The sequence below is a fragment of the Nilaparvata lugens genome, chromosome 6 (genome assembly GCF_014356525.2).
Source record: "Nilaparvata lugens isolate BPH chromosome 6, ASM1435652v1, whole genome shotgun sequence".
Classification (NCBI taxonomy): domain Eukaryota; kingdom Metazoa; phylum Arthropoda; class Insecta; order Hemiptera; family Delphacidae; genus Nilaparvata; species Nilaparvata lugens.
The window spans coordinates 38,561,473-38,575,294 of record NC_052509.1 but is presented as its reverse complement, the minus strand read 5'-3'; the positions used below and the strand labels follow the sequence as shown (position 1 = coordinate 38,575,294).

Here is a 13,822-nt window from a genome sequence, read left to right as displayed (position 1 = left end):
TCATTACAAATATACAATGAAATAATCGATTATTCAAATTATAATTTCAAGCTACAAATTAATTTCTCCACATTATCGTTCTATGTCACACACATCGGAAGTAGTATGCTCATTTTTATAGTTATCTGCTGCTTATTTAATAAAACTCACCCATTGTAGTCGGTCAGAGTGAAGGTATTGTCATAAGAGTTGGTTGCATAAGAAAATAAAGTTCCATAGTTCCGCCTATCAGATGACTGGAGCCACATGCATAGACTCACCTGCAAATAGAGTGAGTGAATAGAATTACTATAAAAACTAAATTAATTTATTGTTTTAAACAAATGAGTACGGTAATTTCGATTCACAAATCACTTCATGTAGGTTATAGCTTATGGCCTAAAAATTGTGAAAAATACAAGATAAATAGGTACTTATTTAGCGATTCTATTGTCTATGAGTGAAACTGGTTAACTTTTCATAAAAATATATATTTTTTCAATTTCATCAGTTCAAACATAAAGTCTGTTAGAGCAGTAAAGCTGAGTTCACATAACCAGTTAATATAACTTAGAGTCAGAGGTGGATAGAATAAAGGTGAAAGATAGTTAGTGAATATAGAGCCAGAGGTGGACAGAATGAATCGTCTCTAACTCTCCATCCTATATATCATTTTTCTTTGATGAAACGAGAGTATTTGCTCGTTCGGTTTTTAGACTCCCCCCATGCCATTACTCTCTAAAAATAAATAGTTAACATACTTCATGTAGATCTTTAGTTGGTCCTCTGATTTTTGCATAGTCAAGTGTTCCAGGAATTGGAAAGTTCAATGAGAAATCCGACGATACATCTGAAATAATTAAAGGTTGACACATTTAACAAGAAATTATTCTTTCTGCCATAAGTATAGAAGCCTAAAACACCCCTACAATTTGTAAAATGGCATTACGTTTGATAGCAGTAGCTTCTATTGAAATTTTAATAACTACGGAATTAAAATTCTAAATGATTAGAAGAAAGAAGAGATAGAGAAGAAAATAGAAGAAAGGCCTACAACTAGAATATCTAGAAAAAGTATTGCTGAAAAAAGTATTAATCTAGGGAATTATAAGAATGCATTTATTTATTCATTCAACCATTTAGAATTACACAACCCACAACCGACAGAAACATACAAGCAACATTAAGCAAGGATCAAGCATTCGATAATGCTCAAGCGGATCAAGCGTTATTGATAAGTTTGTAAATCTTATTGGTTACTGAATTTGAATATCTTACTGAGAAAATACATGTATTAATATTGAATTGTAATGAGTGAAATAAGACTAGTATGACGCAAGATTTTGAATATTATCAATTGTTTCAACAATAATTTTAAAATAAACAAAAAACTACAGCTGTCATGAGATTACAAAAACACCACTTATTTAAAAGTTGCTTTATGGAACATCATTTTAATGATTTTTTAAATTGGAAGCATGTAGAAAACTTGAACAACGAGAAGGATGGGTAATTAAAAATAATCACTTACAAGTTTCACAGAATCTTCCGAAAAATCCAGCAATGCAAGAGCAGGAAAAATTCAAACTACCAGAAATAGCTATGCAAGTTGCCGAATTCAGACATGGTGCGCTGGCACATTTATCAAGCGACTCATTGCAATGCTTTCCTGTCCAGTTTTCTGAGCATTCACAGCTGAAAAAATCGATTACTTAATATCAACGATTTTATTCAAAACTTGTAGTAGTATTCGTTAAGTTGAAAGTAAAAGGTTTTGAACCATGAAACTCGATGACTCGATTTACTATCTTAAATTTTATTTTTAGCATAAAGTAGTAGTATTAATATTGAAGGTGAATCTGCACTCATCAGTGATCAAACCAATCAGCCATCAACTCATTTACATAATATGAAGCTGTATGACTCTGTCACTACCATTTATCATGTTATACTGTCAATTCATTCATCAACCCAAAATTCTATTCTGATAAAGGTATTCTGACTACCGTATGCATTCATGAATTTACAGAAGCACATACTTACTTATGAAGATGATTGATTTAATAGATTGACACTCACCTGTATGATTGGTGGGTGGGATTGGAATCCGTGTGACAAAAACCTCGATTCATACAAGGTTGATCAGTTCTATCACAAGGACTGATCTCGCAGTTTTTGCCAGAAAACTCACTTCCACATTTGCAAGTGTAGCCTTCTTTACTATTAGAACAGGAAGCGCCAGTAGCACAAGGGTCGACTGAGCATTCGTCTATTTTCGATTCGCAGAATTGGCCTAAAAATTACAAATTTAAAATTAGAGATGAACAATACATTCATTGATATGATATCAATATTATAATGAATGAGATATGGCTATGTTTAAAATATATTTAACATAACAGGAAATTAAATTAAAAATATTCTGTTTTACATAATAATGCATTTTTCACAATAGGCTAGATAAACACTAAAAAATTTGCAAAAGTAATCTAATCTAATTAATCCTAAGAAGACTATGATTAGATGTGATTTCCGAAAAGTACACTTAAAAGGTCACTTTAAAAGTCTTCAAATGCAGAAGGACTTGTAATATCTGAGATAGAGTTATACAATTACAGAAATTGAAAATATAATTTTTGAGTATAAGTAGATCTATAGTGAGCCATAGGGAGGAGAGAGCAAAAAATGAGTGGAGCTTGAGAAATATAAGCCCACTATAAAGTAATGTTACAAAGAGTTTAAGGCGGTTCGGGACGCTGCGGAACCTCATGTTTCACGAGAGCCTGGTGCAGCGTGTATAAAGGCATTTCTATGCTCTCATGGGAAAAATAAACCTTTTAGAATAAATCTTTAGAATAAATACTTATGAATTCACAAAGGTAAATAATGCGAACATAAATATATTATACAGATAATATATAAAATTATTGAAGATATATAAGATTAGTTTGTGGAGTGCTCACCTTCAAAAGATGATGGACAATGACAGTAGAAGCCATCAACTGCTTGCAAACACTCACCTCCATTTTGACATGGCCCTAATGAACACTCATCAATTTTATTCTGAAAAGTAGTTATGTATATAGTATTATCATGTGCTTGAATCCAATAATTTTCAAACTTCAAAACGTCAAAAAGCAATCTGATAGACTAGTTAAACAATGAGTTTTTATAAAAATATAATCGAGGAGTTTGAATTCAATTTGTATAACTTGGTTTTTGACGATCAAATATTTATTCACAACTACGATATTGGACACAACAAATTATACGATCAAGCATATACCGCCTCTATCAATTTGTTTTATGTTACAACAGAATTTCATCCAATCGTTGTTTCCCTATGTGTAAAGATTACTAAACTTATTTTTACTGCCTCATGAAGGTGAAAAGACTAAATTAGATCTGTTTCTTCCAATCATTTATTTTTTTATTTTATTCAAGTTGAAGATTGATTGAAAAATCACCCAGATTTGTCAAGAAGCTCTAAATCCCCAAAATGGTATCATACAGTGATAATTCTACGGTAATAGTTACAGTGAAAAGCTTTTAAAAATAGTTCATTCTTCTATAGCTAATTATACTAGTGTATAATTACTAGTGTATTAATAATTGCATATATCAATAAAATTAGGCTAATTGATGATATGCTTGGCAATAATAAGTCTGAACGTGAACTGTGAGTTTTAAATACCTTATCTCTATAGGGTTTCGCTTTTTTTTACCATTCAAAGTTGAACAAATTTCATCAACAATTCGAATAGTATAATAATTATTGAAAGAAATGTTTACCTGACATTCATTTCCCTCGAAGCCTGGAGCACACAAGCATGTGTGAGCAGTTTGATTTGACAGGCATGTGCCAGCATGCAGGCAAGGCTTTGTCAGGCAAAAGTCAACATGGGGTGTACAATTCAATCCTGGATAAATAATTCCATTTGAAAATTCACAACATTTATTAAAAGAGAAATCAATTTTTAAGAGAACCTACTGTTTACTGGACTAATAGCATTCAATTGATTGTAATCCACTGAATAAGTAGAAGGGTTTTAATAACGCTAGCTTACCATAGTACAGTATGCTCGTTTGAGCAAAAACGATTATTTTCTAGTTAAACAAGAAAATAAGCAAAGATTCAACTTTTTAAAATACAAGATTTGATCAGAGCCGATTATTTTCAAGTTGAAAAAGTAGATAAGCAAATATTCAACTTTTTCCAAGATAAAAATTGTTCAATAAACTGTCAGCAGAATGCTAACTATAAAGATCCATTTCATGTTAAAACGCCTCTTTCTGAATGTGGAACTTTTTTAGAGCAATTAAAAATGAATGTAAAATTCTTCAAGGTAAAAATCAACGATGAAAGTGTAGCCTACAATCCAATATACAGTCACAACATTAAAAAATAGATTTGATAGCATTTTCATTATCAATAAATAATACAACCGATAATATAGTTATTGTACGACAAGAAAAGTTGCAACTTTCGGGAATGATGATTGCAATTTTCTTTAGGAGTTATTAATGGAGGTTTATGTTTTGAAGTGTTGAACATAGGAATATCTTGGAAAAGTCGTTGAGGAACAGAAATGAACATTTATAAATTTACTAGAATACAGAGAATACTGTTTTTTAAAAAGACCCACCTACATATTTAGTCACGTGACCTCTGCGTATTTCCTTACATTCTTTCACCATATTGGAAGTGCTGTTGTTTGCCAGCGCAATACACTGGTGTCTTGAATTGCTACCTTTCTGTTTAGTTGTTTGATTATTGGCGCACTTGATGCATGACAACGCACCGTGTTCTGGTTGGAATGTCCCCAATGGACAATTGATGCACGGCTTCACACCCATGTCACCCTCATTCCATGGGTACTTGCCTCGACTCCTACTATAAGTGCCTGGAGGGCAAATAGCTGCCACCAAAAACAAATAATAAAAAAACATTGATATTGATAGCATTTATTGGAATCTAAGATAAATTGAAAAACCATGATTTACAATAAACAATGGAGTGATCAGTGGTCTATTGGATAGAGTAGGCCTACTTGCGTAGCAGCACAGATCCCGGGTTCAACTTCAAACCCATGTAGGCCTACATCACCTTGGAAGAGAAAATCCATTATTGTTTTAGAGCTTATAAGTTCTCATATCTTCAACATGATACTGCCATGAATATTTTACAAGTTTTTAGGTTAAAACTATCTATATCTATTGATCAATCTATAATCACATCCTTGATCTCAATTTTATTATGATCAATAGAAATTGATCTCTATTTTATATAATCAATAGAAATTGATCTCTTTATTGTATTTTATCTTATTGTAGGTTTAATCAGAGAAAACGTATATGTTTATGAAGTTTGTTTTATTCTATGGTATATCTTATGATTTAACAGTTGTTTATAGGAAACCAAAAATGTGATTATTGGAACCAAATAATTCATAAAGAATATTGTAAATAAAAATATAATACTGTATAAAAATAATGGTAGTTATTAAAATAAGTAATTTTAATTTGAAAAGTTCATACAGTACTCAAAAGCCTCATTTTGAAAGTTGCTGCAGTCATTATAATTATTACCGTACTGATTGATGTTGACTCACATCTGCAAGCTCGACCACTGCGTGCTTGAACTCGCCTGGTGGAGGTTGCCTCGGGACATTGCAGGCACTGGCTTTGGCCAGGTTTCGGTTGATAGAAGCCCAATTGGCAAGGACTGCAGTGTGTATTATTCGCCCATAACGTTCCAGGGGGACACTTTACTGTTCAAAAATCAAAAGGTCCAAAATTAAATAGAATAGCCTTATTTGGAAAAATATCTACACAAAAATGTAGTAACCAATATCGCCCAATATGGTCTTGGTAGGTTTGAAAAAAAGGAATGCATTGAAATATTGGTATTAACAAAAATCCATATTTCAAATTGCAATAAATATTCCTCTGGAAAAAATGACAATCAGACCTATACATTACCATTGGGTGGCATAGCAATGTGAATTCTCAGTTAATTTATTTGCAATACAGTTGAAATTCCAACGCTGATTTGAGGACTGGAAAATAACCTGTGCAATTATTGTTTTAATCTTGATGAATTTAGATTTTTATCTGTATAGAAGTAGTGTTGAGTTACCGACAGTGATATATATTTATATTATTATGTATTTTTATAAATCAATGACACCTATATTAATTTATTTATCAATTCAATTGTGCCTCTTCACAACGTTATAAGCTTTAATCATCATGAGTCACAACATTTAAAATCAATCAATCAGACATTTCCTACAAAGATAAAAATTTCGAAATCTCATCTGTCCAAAGCTTTAAATATGATATGTCTCAAACACCAAGGCTCGAATTACATAAGGCGATCAGTCTCGGTCACCAGAGAGCAACGATTAGCAGCAATGTATAAAGCACGTTAAGATATTCCTTTGTTGATGTAGTTTAAGTTGTTCTAAGCTGATGTAAAAAATAAATCTTAAATTTGATTTGATTTGAGATTTTTGAGATAGCAATGAGCCACCATCAGGATTGAAGGTCGGGCTGGTGACTCTAGTGTAATGAGCGCAATAATAACTAATGCCCCGCAACTCACTAGGACACGTTATACGAGCCTCAGAATAGAATAAATGCAAGTGGCTTATTTTTATGAATGGAAAAAGTTTCAATTTGAATTCTAATTGTAATTGCGATTGGAAAGTTGAAACTTACTACAACTATCACCTCGAATTACAAATCCAACCGAGCATAAAGGCAACTGCTCATGGATGATCAATTGAGGCTCCACTCCAACATCGATGCCCGCTTTCATTAATAGATCATTTTTTGTCAGACCATGAAGAATTTCATCACTCTTGTTCTTACCTGTCTTGACTTTGGAACACAAGAAAATATGCAATGTTATTATCATGTAAAACCCTGCAAACTCTTCAATTTGAAAGTCTATTATAGAAAGTGCAAGCAAAATGATCAGTGCCGAGTATAATTTATTCTTTTATTTATTTATTTAGTCATGTACAATTTTTAAACTTATGAGAAGGCACCATTATTTACAGGCTTATGCACAAAACTGTCCATTTTAAAATTTATACTACAGTCCAAATCAAATTCTAGCTAAAGCTACTAACACTTATCAAAATGTTAATTCACACTTCAAAATGATACAAACCTTCAATTAAAAATAGATATCATAAATAACTCAATTTCACAGAATAAAATAACCTAAATTTTGAATGGAACAGGAAAATTTTGAACCGAAAACTTCACGCACTATCTAAAACGATGTTCTAAATAATGTTCCAATAATGTCCGATCGAGAGAAATGTTTTAGGTTTAATTCAATTGATTTCAAACCCCAAAATAATTTCAAACCCCATCATTTTGCAACACGTTTGAAATATCATTCTTAATTATCTCAATAATGAAGATATGATATTTCTTTCGTTTTGATGTAAATATTTTAGTTCTATTACAATATTGTAAAAATTCTATTTCAAGATTTGTATATTATTCACAAAAACAATGGATTACCTTTCATTGTAAACTTGACTTTAACTCGAGAATTGTTACCGACTTTTCTCCTTCTCCTGTACTTCACGTCGTTGCTCCTTTCTTCTAAACCTGAGGCATACGACTTTTCCCCCCCTCCCCCGCTCCTGTTGTCACATTCCGTCCTCACTTCGTTATCAACCAGACAAGTTGCTTCATTTTCTTCACATTCAGATTCTAGATAGCGTTGGATTACTGCTCTCACCTGCAGAAGCAACAACGGTTTAAATATATGATAGATTATTTATTGGTTCTTCATGACAATAAATATAAAAAAGAACTTTCAGCAAAAATATAAGAAACCAATCACCTGCAAGGAAAATCCTGTACAGGATTTATTTATTTATGCAACATATTACTAATTTTTTATTCATATTACAAATTGTATAGAATATAAATAAAATAAAATTATTATGTATTTATTTATTTATACATTCATAGATACAATAACATTCTTAACTCATTATGAATGACTAGCAGAAGCCCGTGCTTCGCAAGGATCAATTTTAAAAGTTGACAAACTGAAAACTTGTTTAATGTAATTTTGAAGAATTGAAAATAGGCCTATAACCATCCTTGGTTAATTAAGAATCTATATGCGAAATTTAAAGTTAATCAGTCCAGTAGTTCAGATGTGATGAAACATAATTTTCCTATCCAGTACGTGTATAAGCCAACTCTTTACTTTATTATAGATATAGTTAACGACTGCAAGAGATGAGACTGTGGAACAGAATAGTGGTGAAACTATGATAGCGCCAGAAGTGTCTCAAACATAATAGTAGATACTACATGAACTTTTTTTTTATTCTAAAGTTTTTAATTTATTGTGATACATTCTGTGATTCATTTAGAGTAAAAAATCAACCTTCAAAATTCAAAATTTTAAATTATCATTCCTGGACCGAAAATCAACTAACGAAGCAGTGTGTGATTACATAACCTCATCTTTTGGACAACATTAACATTTTATCAAAATTTTTGGAGAGAAATAGTACAGGCTCAGCCTAGTTTTTCCTCCAATGTCATAATTGTATTATGATTATAGTATTTTATACAATAAATGAAATGAAAAAAAATGAAAAAAAGTGATTTGAAAACAAAAAATGTTAAAAAAACAGAACTGAAAGTTGTCAACCTTACCATTCTACCTCCATTTAGAGAGGCTTTTGTTTGAGCCGAATGTAAATCTATATATATATATATATATATATATATATATATATATATATATATATATATATATAGATAAAGAGGAATGTAAGTTTGTGTGTTTGTTTGTTCCCTATAGACTTGAAAACTACTTGACATAACGGCATCAAACTTTGGGAATATGTTGTGTGAATATTGGGAATGGTTTCTGAACAGAAATTTTTAAAGGAGGGGCTAATAATAATTATTTATTAATCCATTTTACAGACCTAGGTTTTCGAAATTGTCGGCCGAGCGGCTACCGAAGAACGGAAAGATGATCATGATTCAAGATCATATTGTGATAATATGATTTAGCATCTAAAGTTACCAGCTGTAATGAACACGTCACATAAATTGTGTACTGGTATTAAAACGGTACCAGTTGGAGTAACGGTAACGGTAATGGTTTGGAGTTGAAGTGTAATTGATTGGTACTAGCTGTAGATAATGGTTCCTTAAAATACCTATACAGATAATTAGCACTCCCCTATCATTGAGAAACTGGAAAATGTTGAAAAAAAATATTCACCTGCGAAAGAGAGTTGTTCATAATCCACCTCATGAAAGAGAGTTGTTCATATTGCATTTATCAATTACTGAAGAATGACAGAATAATTTACAATTTTTTCGAATTCAGCTTAGCTTATATTCATCCTAAAATGGAAGATGGAAAGAATATGGAATTCTGTGTGATTCATCATCGTACATCGCATATTTCCTGGACCATCTATTGACAGTCAACAACTATGAAAACATTGAATTAATCGTTGAAACACTGATTTAACCTATCTATTTTTTTAATTTCACACTACTGATAGATATTACTAGCAATTGATTGAGAAGAATATGTTTTTGGAATAATGAATGCTGCATGACTAAGCACATAGGAAGTCCGTATTGAGATGTAAATGAAAATATTGATTGTCAGATAAATTTCATGATTCACCAAATAAAGTCAAGTGTGACATGAGATACATTAAATTTTTGGCGGTACGAAGTTCGCCGGGTAAGCTAGTTGTAAATGAAGCTTTATTATTAATAGTCAACGCTGAAAAAAGACAGGCTCAATCACCAGGAATACTATAAATTCTATGAGGGACCAGTAAGTCATTAATTTCGAGTAGTTTAATCACTTCCATTATGGACACTGAATACATTATGGACAATCAATACGTATGAAATTTATTAGCTACAGAATAAAAAACTTTTGATTGCAGTGACCCCGACTACTACAATATGAATAACCATTTCGATCAGATATAAGGAATTACTCAAATCTCTCATCAACTCGTACTTTTTATTCACAAAATATTAACAAAAAATATAAATAAGTTATATTGGATGAACTCACAGCTAGTACTCAAGTTTGTCTTTTTCTGGCCATGCTACAAATAAATATAGGTGAATATAGGTAATCTTGTTGTCTATTAAGAAATTTTTCAATGTGATTTTTAAGGCAATAAAATTTGAATTCGAAAAAAGAATTACCAACAAACTCCTAACCAAAGAAAATCTCTGTGCTCTGTTCTAATTGAAATGTATGAGACTCCATATACAGCTGATAGAAGGCGCAAACCGAACTGGCCAAGCATACAACAATGGAACAAACACGTGGCAAGCTCACGCTCTCGATAAACGCAAAATTAATTCAATCAGCTGATTGATAAGATTATTTTAAGCTTTCCAATGATTACAACATACTGTATGTTAAAATATCATTAGTCAATTATCTCAGTTCCATATGGCGTTCACCTTACCATGTTCATAACCTTACTTAATAGGATTCTTTTTCATCCTTTGAAACCCTTAGAGGCAAAATATCTCAAAATCCGTTCTTAGTGCGCGTCTAGCATGTTTGAGGAATATTTGTGCAAAGTTTCAAGTCTGTAGGCCAATTAGTTTGAGCTGTAGTGTGATTTTAAATCAAAATTTTCGAAAAATGCCCTCTTCTTAACCCCCCTGTGCTCCAGATCGGAATTTTTCTGCATAGATCTAATTTTTTTTCGTGGCTGAACAAAAAAGTTCCTCAAAAAAGTTCCAAAAAAGTGGCTGAACAAAAATGCCCTCTTCTTAACCCCCCTGTGCTCCAGATCGGAATTTTTCTGCATAGATCTAATTTTTTTTCGTGGCTGAACAAAAAAGTTCCTCATGACTTTGCTGTGCAATGAGCGGTTAAAAAGTACAACATTTTTTGGGGGCCCCAGCTCCCTCAGGGGGGTAAATTTCAGAAAATCCTTTCTTAGTGGATGTTATGAGGCTACCATAAACAATTGTGCAAAATTTCAAGTTTTTAGGCTCAGTAGTTGGGGCTGTGTTGTGATTTCAGTCTGTCGGGGCGTAGCCTTTTATAGATATAGAAGAAGAAGAAGAAGAGAAGATTGGGAAAGGAACAACAGGCTTAAAGCCCAAAACTTGTAAGAAGATGTGAGATTTTTATTATTTTTTTATTCAACATAGACAAAACACATAATCATAAAATGATTCGAAATGTAAAAAACAGGCTTATAGCCCTTACTATCCCATTTATTTCCTTTTATCACATTAGTGTACATTCCCTTTAAATAGTGATTCAACTTGACATTCCATGCAATTAGAAATACCTCAAAAAACTTGGAAATGCAAGAGAGTTTTTATAAGAAGAATATTGGTTGTGCCCAATCAGGTTCCCGTTCTACATATATATCAACTAGTATCAATTATTATTATTATTATAAGCTGCCTATAAATATCAATTATGAATTATCAAGTAAGAATTATAAAAATAAAAGTCACTCTCTTGTGTTTCGAATTTTTAAAATGCTTTGAACGTATTGCATTCAATTGATTGAACTCACATTTGAAACCATTTAGTAGTTGTTTGTATGGATTCATTTAAGTAGTACTGAAAGATTAATTTATTTACCTGGTTTAGGAAAACGTGATTATCACATACGTCATTACTTTTATCGGCGGGCTCAAAAGACAATTCTCCTTTTTGAAGTACACTGCTTGGTATTTCAGTCTCTGAAATAATATGTAGTTACGAATCAATGACAAAAAATTATGGCGTGTAGGCCTACTACTTGTGTTTTTCAACTACGGTACTTATTGATTGAAATACTTAAATGATTGGCAATCAATTCAGAAGGAACAAGACACTTCAAGTAATTAGTTCAATACCTACTCATAACTGAGTACCGCATACTAAATATACTAATAATAAGTTGTTAGTCTAACAATACTCATAACTTGATATTTTTTTAAATGTTCCGGTACCTACTGTATATGAATTCGATTATTTATATTCTATATAATGCTATGATTATGATATGAATCATATTCGAAGCTTGTAACTGGATCATTTAATTTTCGATGTAATATTCATACCTCTATAATGATAATTTTTTATGTATTCAATAATAAAGTTGTCAAATTCATGACAGTTTCTTTATTTGTATAATTGAAAGATCATTAAAATAAATTTTCTACTACATATTTACTGAGTAAGCTATTTATAGTATCTTCATAAATAGCAAAATACCTGTGCAATCAGGAATAAGTTCCAAGTCGGAAAAAGTGGAATTGCATATGAATCGTGAGCCTCCATTCCTCGTTATAAGGGAATACCCCTCATTGCAAATAACAGAGCATGTTATTCCTCCATTATCGAGTGTTTCACTGCAGTTCAGCCTCCCATTCAACGGATTATTTGGCAGTTCACACATTTCTTCTGTACATTTATTCAAAAATATCATTCAATTAATTATTATTGTGTTTGAAAAAAGACACGTTTCAAAGTCTTATAGTCCCAATACATCAAAACTATGAAGCAAACTAGATAATTTTATTCAAATATGCTGTTATAATGTGTAAGATTATGTAAGTAAACTTTTTAAATTAATAATTCCAAAATAAATTTAAAACTAATTAATTTTAAATTTTCAATTCTTTATTCAAGAATCTGAAATGAGAATAATATGAAGACTGAGCAATTGATTGGGACGAGCTCGAAAAATGAGTTATAGTAATTGATAGGGTACAGAGAAATCAACAACACGTTTTCGCAATATTCCACACTGGAGAGTTGCTATGGGCCCAGCAGCAAAAACATCTTTGCCCTCACTCCTGATCTTGATTGAGCTTCAAATAAGCTTAAATAAAATCTGAACAACGGTCACAATAGTTTTACTTTCAAATATGATTTATTTGTGGATAATGTGCTCACGCCACATTGATTTCCTTGTATGCGTCTTATACATGATAGGTTCAAATACGAGAAATAAAGGCACAAGATCTTAGTCTATAAATTATGCGATTGTGATTATATTAACATAGTATAATATCATCATCATACTATATTATTAAAAATCATATCTAATGCGCGTGACACCATTTCACGACAATATACAAACAATTAAGCAAAGCACACTTACTTTGAATTTTGAAAAGATCCAATGAATGACAGTAGTACAAGTAGGTAGTAATTGATGAATGAAGGTAGAAGCTATAAATGGAATAGTAAATGGGAAAATTGCAGAACAGGTGACTTACCAATCACTTGAACAGATAGAGTGCAGGATACGTTGTTGCCGAATGCGTCAGTCGCCGTGTATGTGATGTGACTCAATCCCACAGGCAGCTCATTCAAATTGTGAGATTCGAATATCTGTAATAATCGTAAATGAACTGCAGATGATTGCTTCTATTGTTTCCAAGTATTATCAGTACAGTATTCTATTTCTTGATTCCAAGAATATGAACTAATTTATCAAAAACATTATGCAAATAGTGTTCATTAAAAACCATAAGAAAATAGTATGTAAAATTAGCATTTATTGTTGGTCACAGCCTCACACATTGAAATGTATAAATTCGAATGTTAAGTGAGAACCTACCTTCAAATGTTGTTCGGAATTATCATGAAAATCAGGTTTCAACCAATTTGCTGTTGCCCGCTCACTGACACTTATGAGAAAACTTTGATCTGAATCGCAATTACTTACTGTTGGAGGCTCATTATCTAAAACAAAATAATTTTAAGGCATATTTTTTCAGCAAATATTTACCCAATCTTCAAATTTTCATGTGTTTAGATTAATTGTGAGTAATG

At 31.7% G+C, this 13,822-nt stretch overlaps 1 protein-coding gene across 1 annotated transcript in view; it reads right to left on the bottom strand.

Annotated features, from left to right (window-relative positions):
- The window catches only part of LOC111062473 (sushi, von Willebrand factor type A, EGF and pentraxin domain-containing protein 1-like), an 85,523-nt gene that overhangs the window by 45,632 nt on the left and 26,069 nt on the right, over positions 1 to 13,822 (bottom strand). Inside the window, exons 14-27 of the mRNA XM_039431451.1 lie at positions 13,608 to 13,732; positions 13,264 to 13,378; positions 12,254 to 12,442; positions 11,636 to 11,736; positions 7,522 to 7,744; positions 6,703 to 6,864; positions 5,592 to 5,750; positions 4,626 to 4,898; positions 3,772 to 3,899; positions 2,943 to 3,042; positions 2,059 to 2,272; positions 1,511 to 1,674; positions 741 to 829; positions 151 to 260 (exon numbers count right to left, since the gene is read on the bottom strand). Coding sequence (XP_039287385.1) covers positions 151 to 260; positions 741 to 829; positions 1,511 to 1,674; positions 2,059 to 2,272; positions 2,943 to 3,042; positions 3,772 to 3,899; positions 4,626 to 4,898; positions 5,592 to 5,750; positions 6,703 to 6,864; positions 7,522 to 7,744; positions 11,636 to 11,736; positions 12,254 to 12,442; positions 13,264 to 13,378; positions 13,608 to 13,732 — 2,152 coding nt within the window. The remainder of the gene's footprint in view (positions 1 to 150; positions 261 to 740; positions 830 to 1,510; positions 1,675 to 2,058; positions 2,273 to 2,942; positions 3,043 to 3,771; positions 3,900 to 4,625; positions 4,899 to 5,591; positions 5,751 to 6,702; positions 6,865 to 7,521; positions 7,745 to 11,635; positions 11,737 to 12,253; positions 12,443 to 13,263; positions 13,379 to 13,607; positions 13,733 to 13,822) is intronic.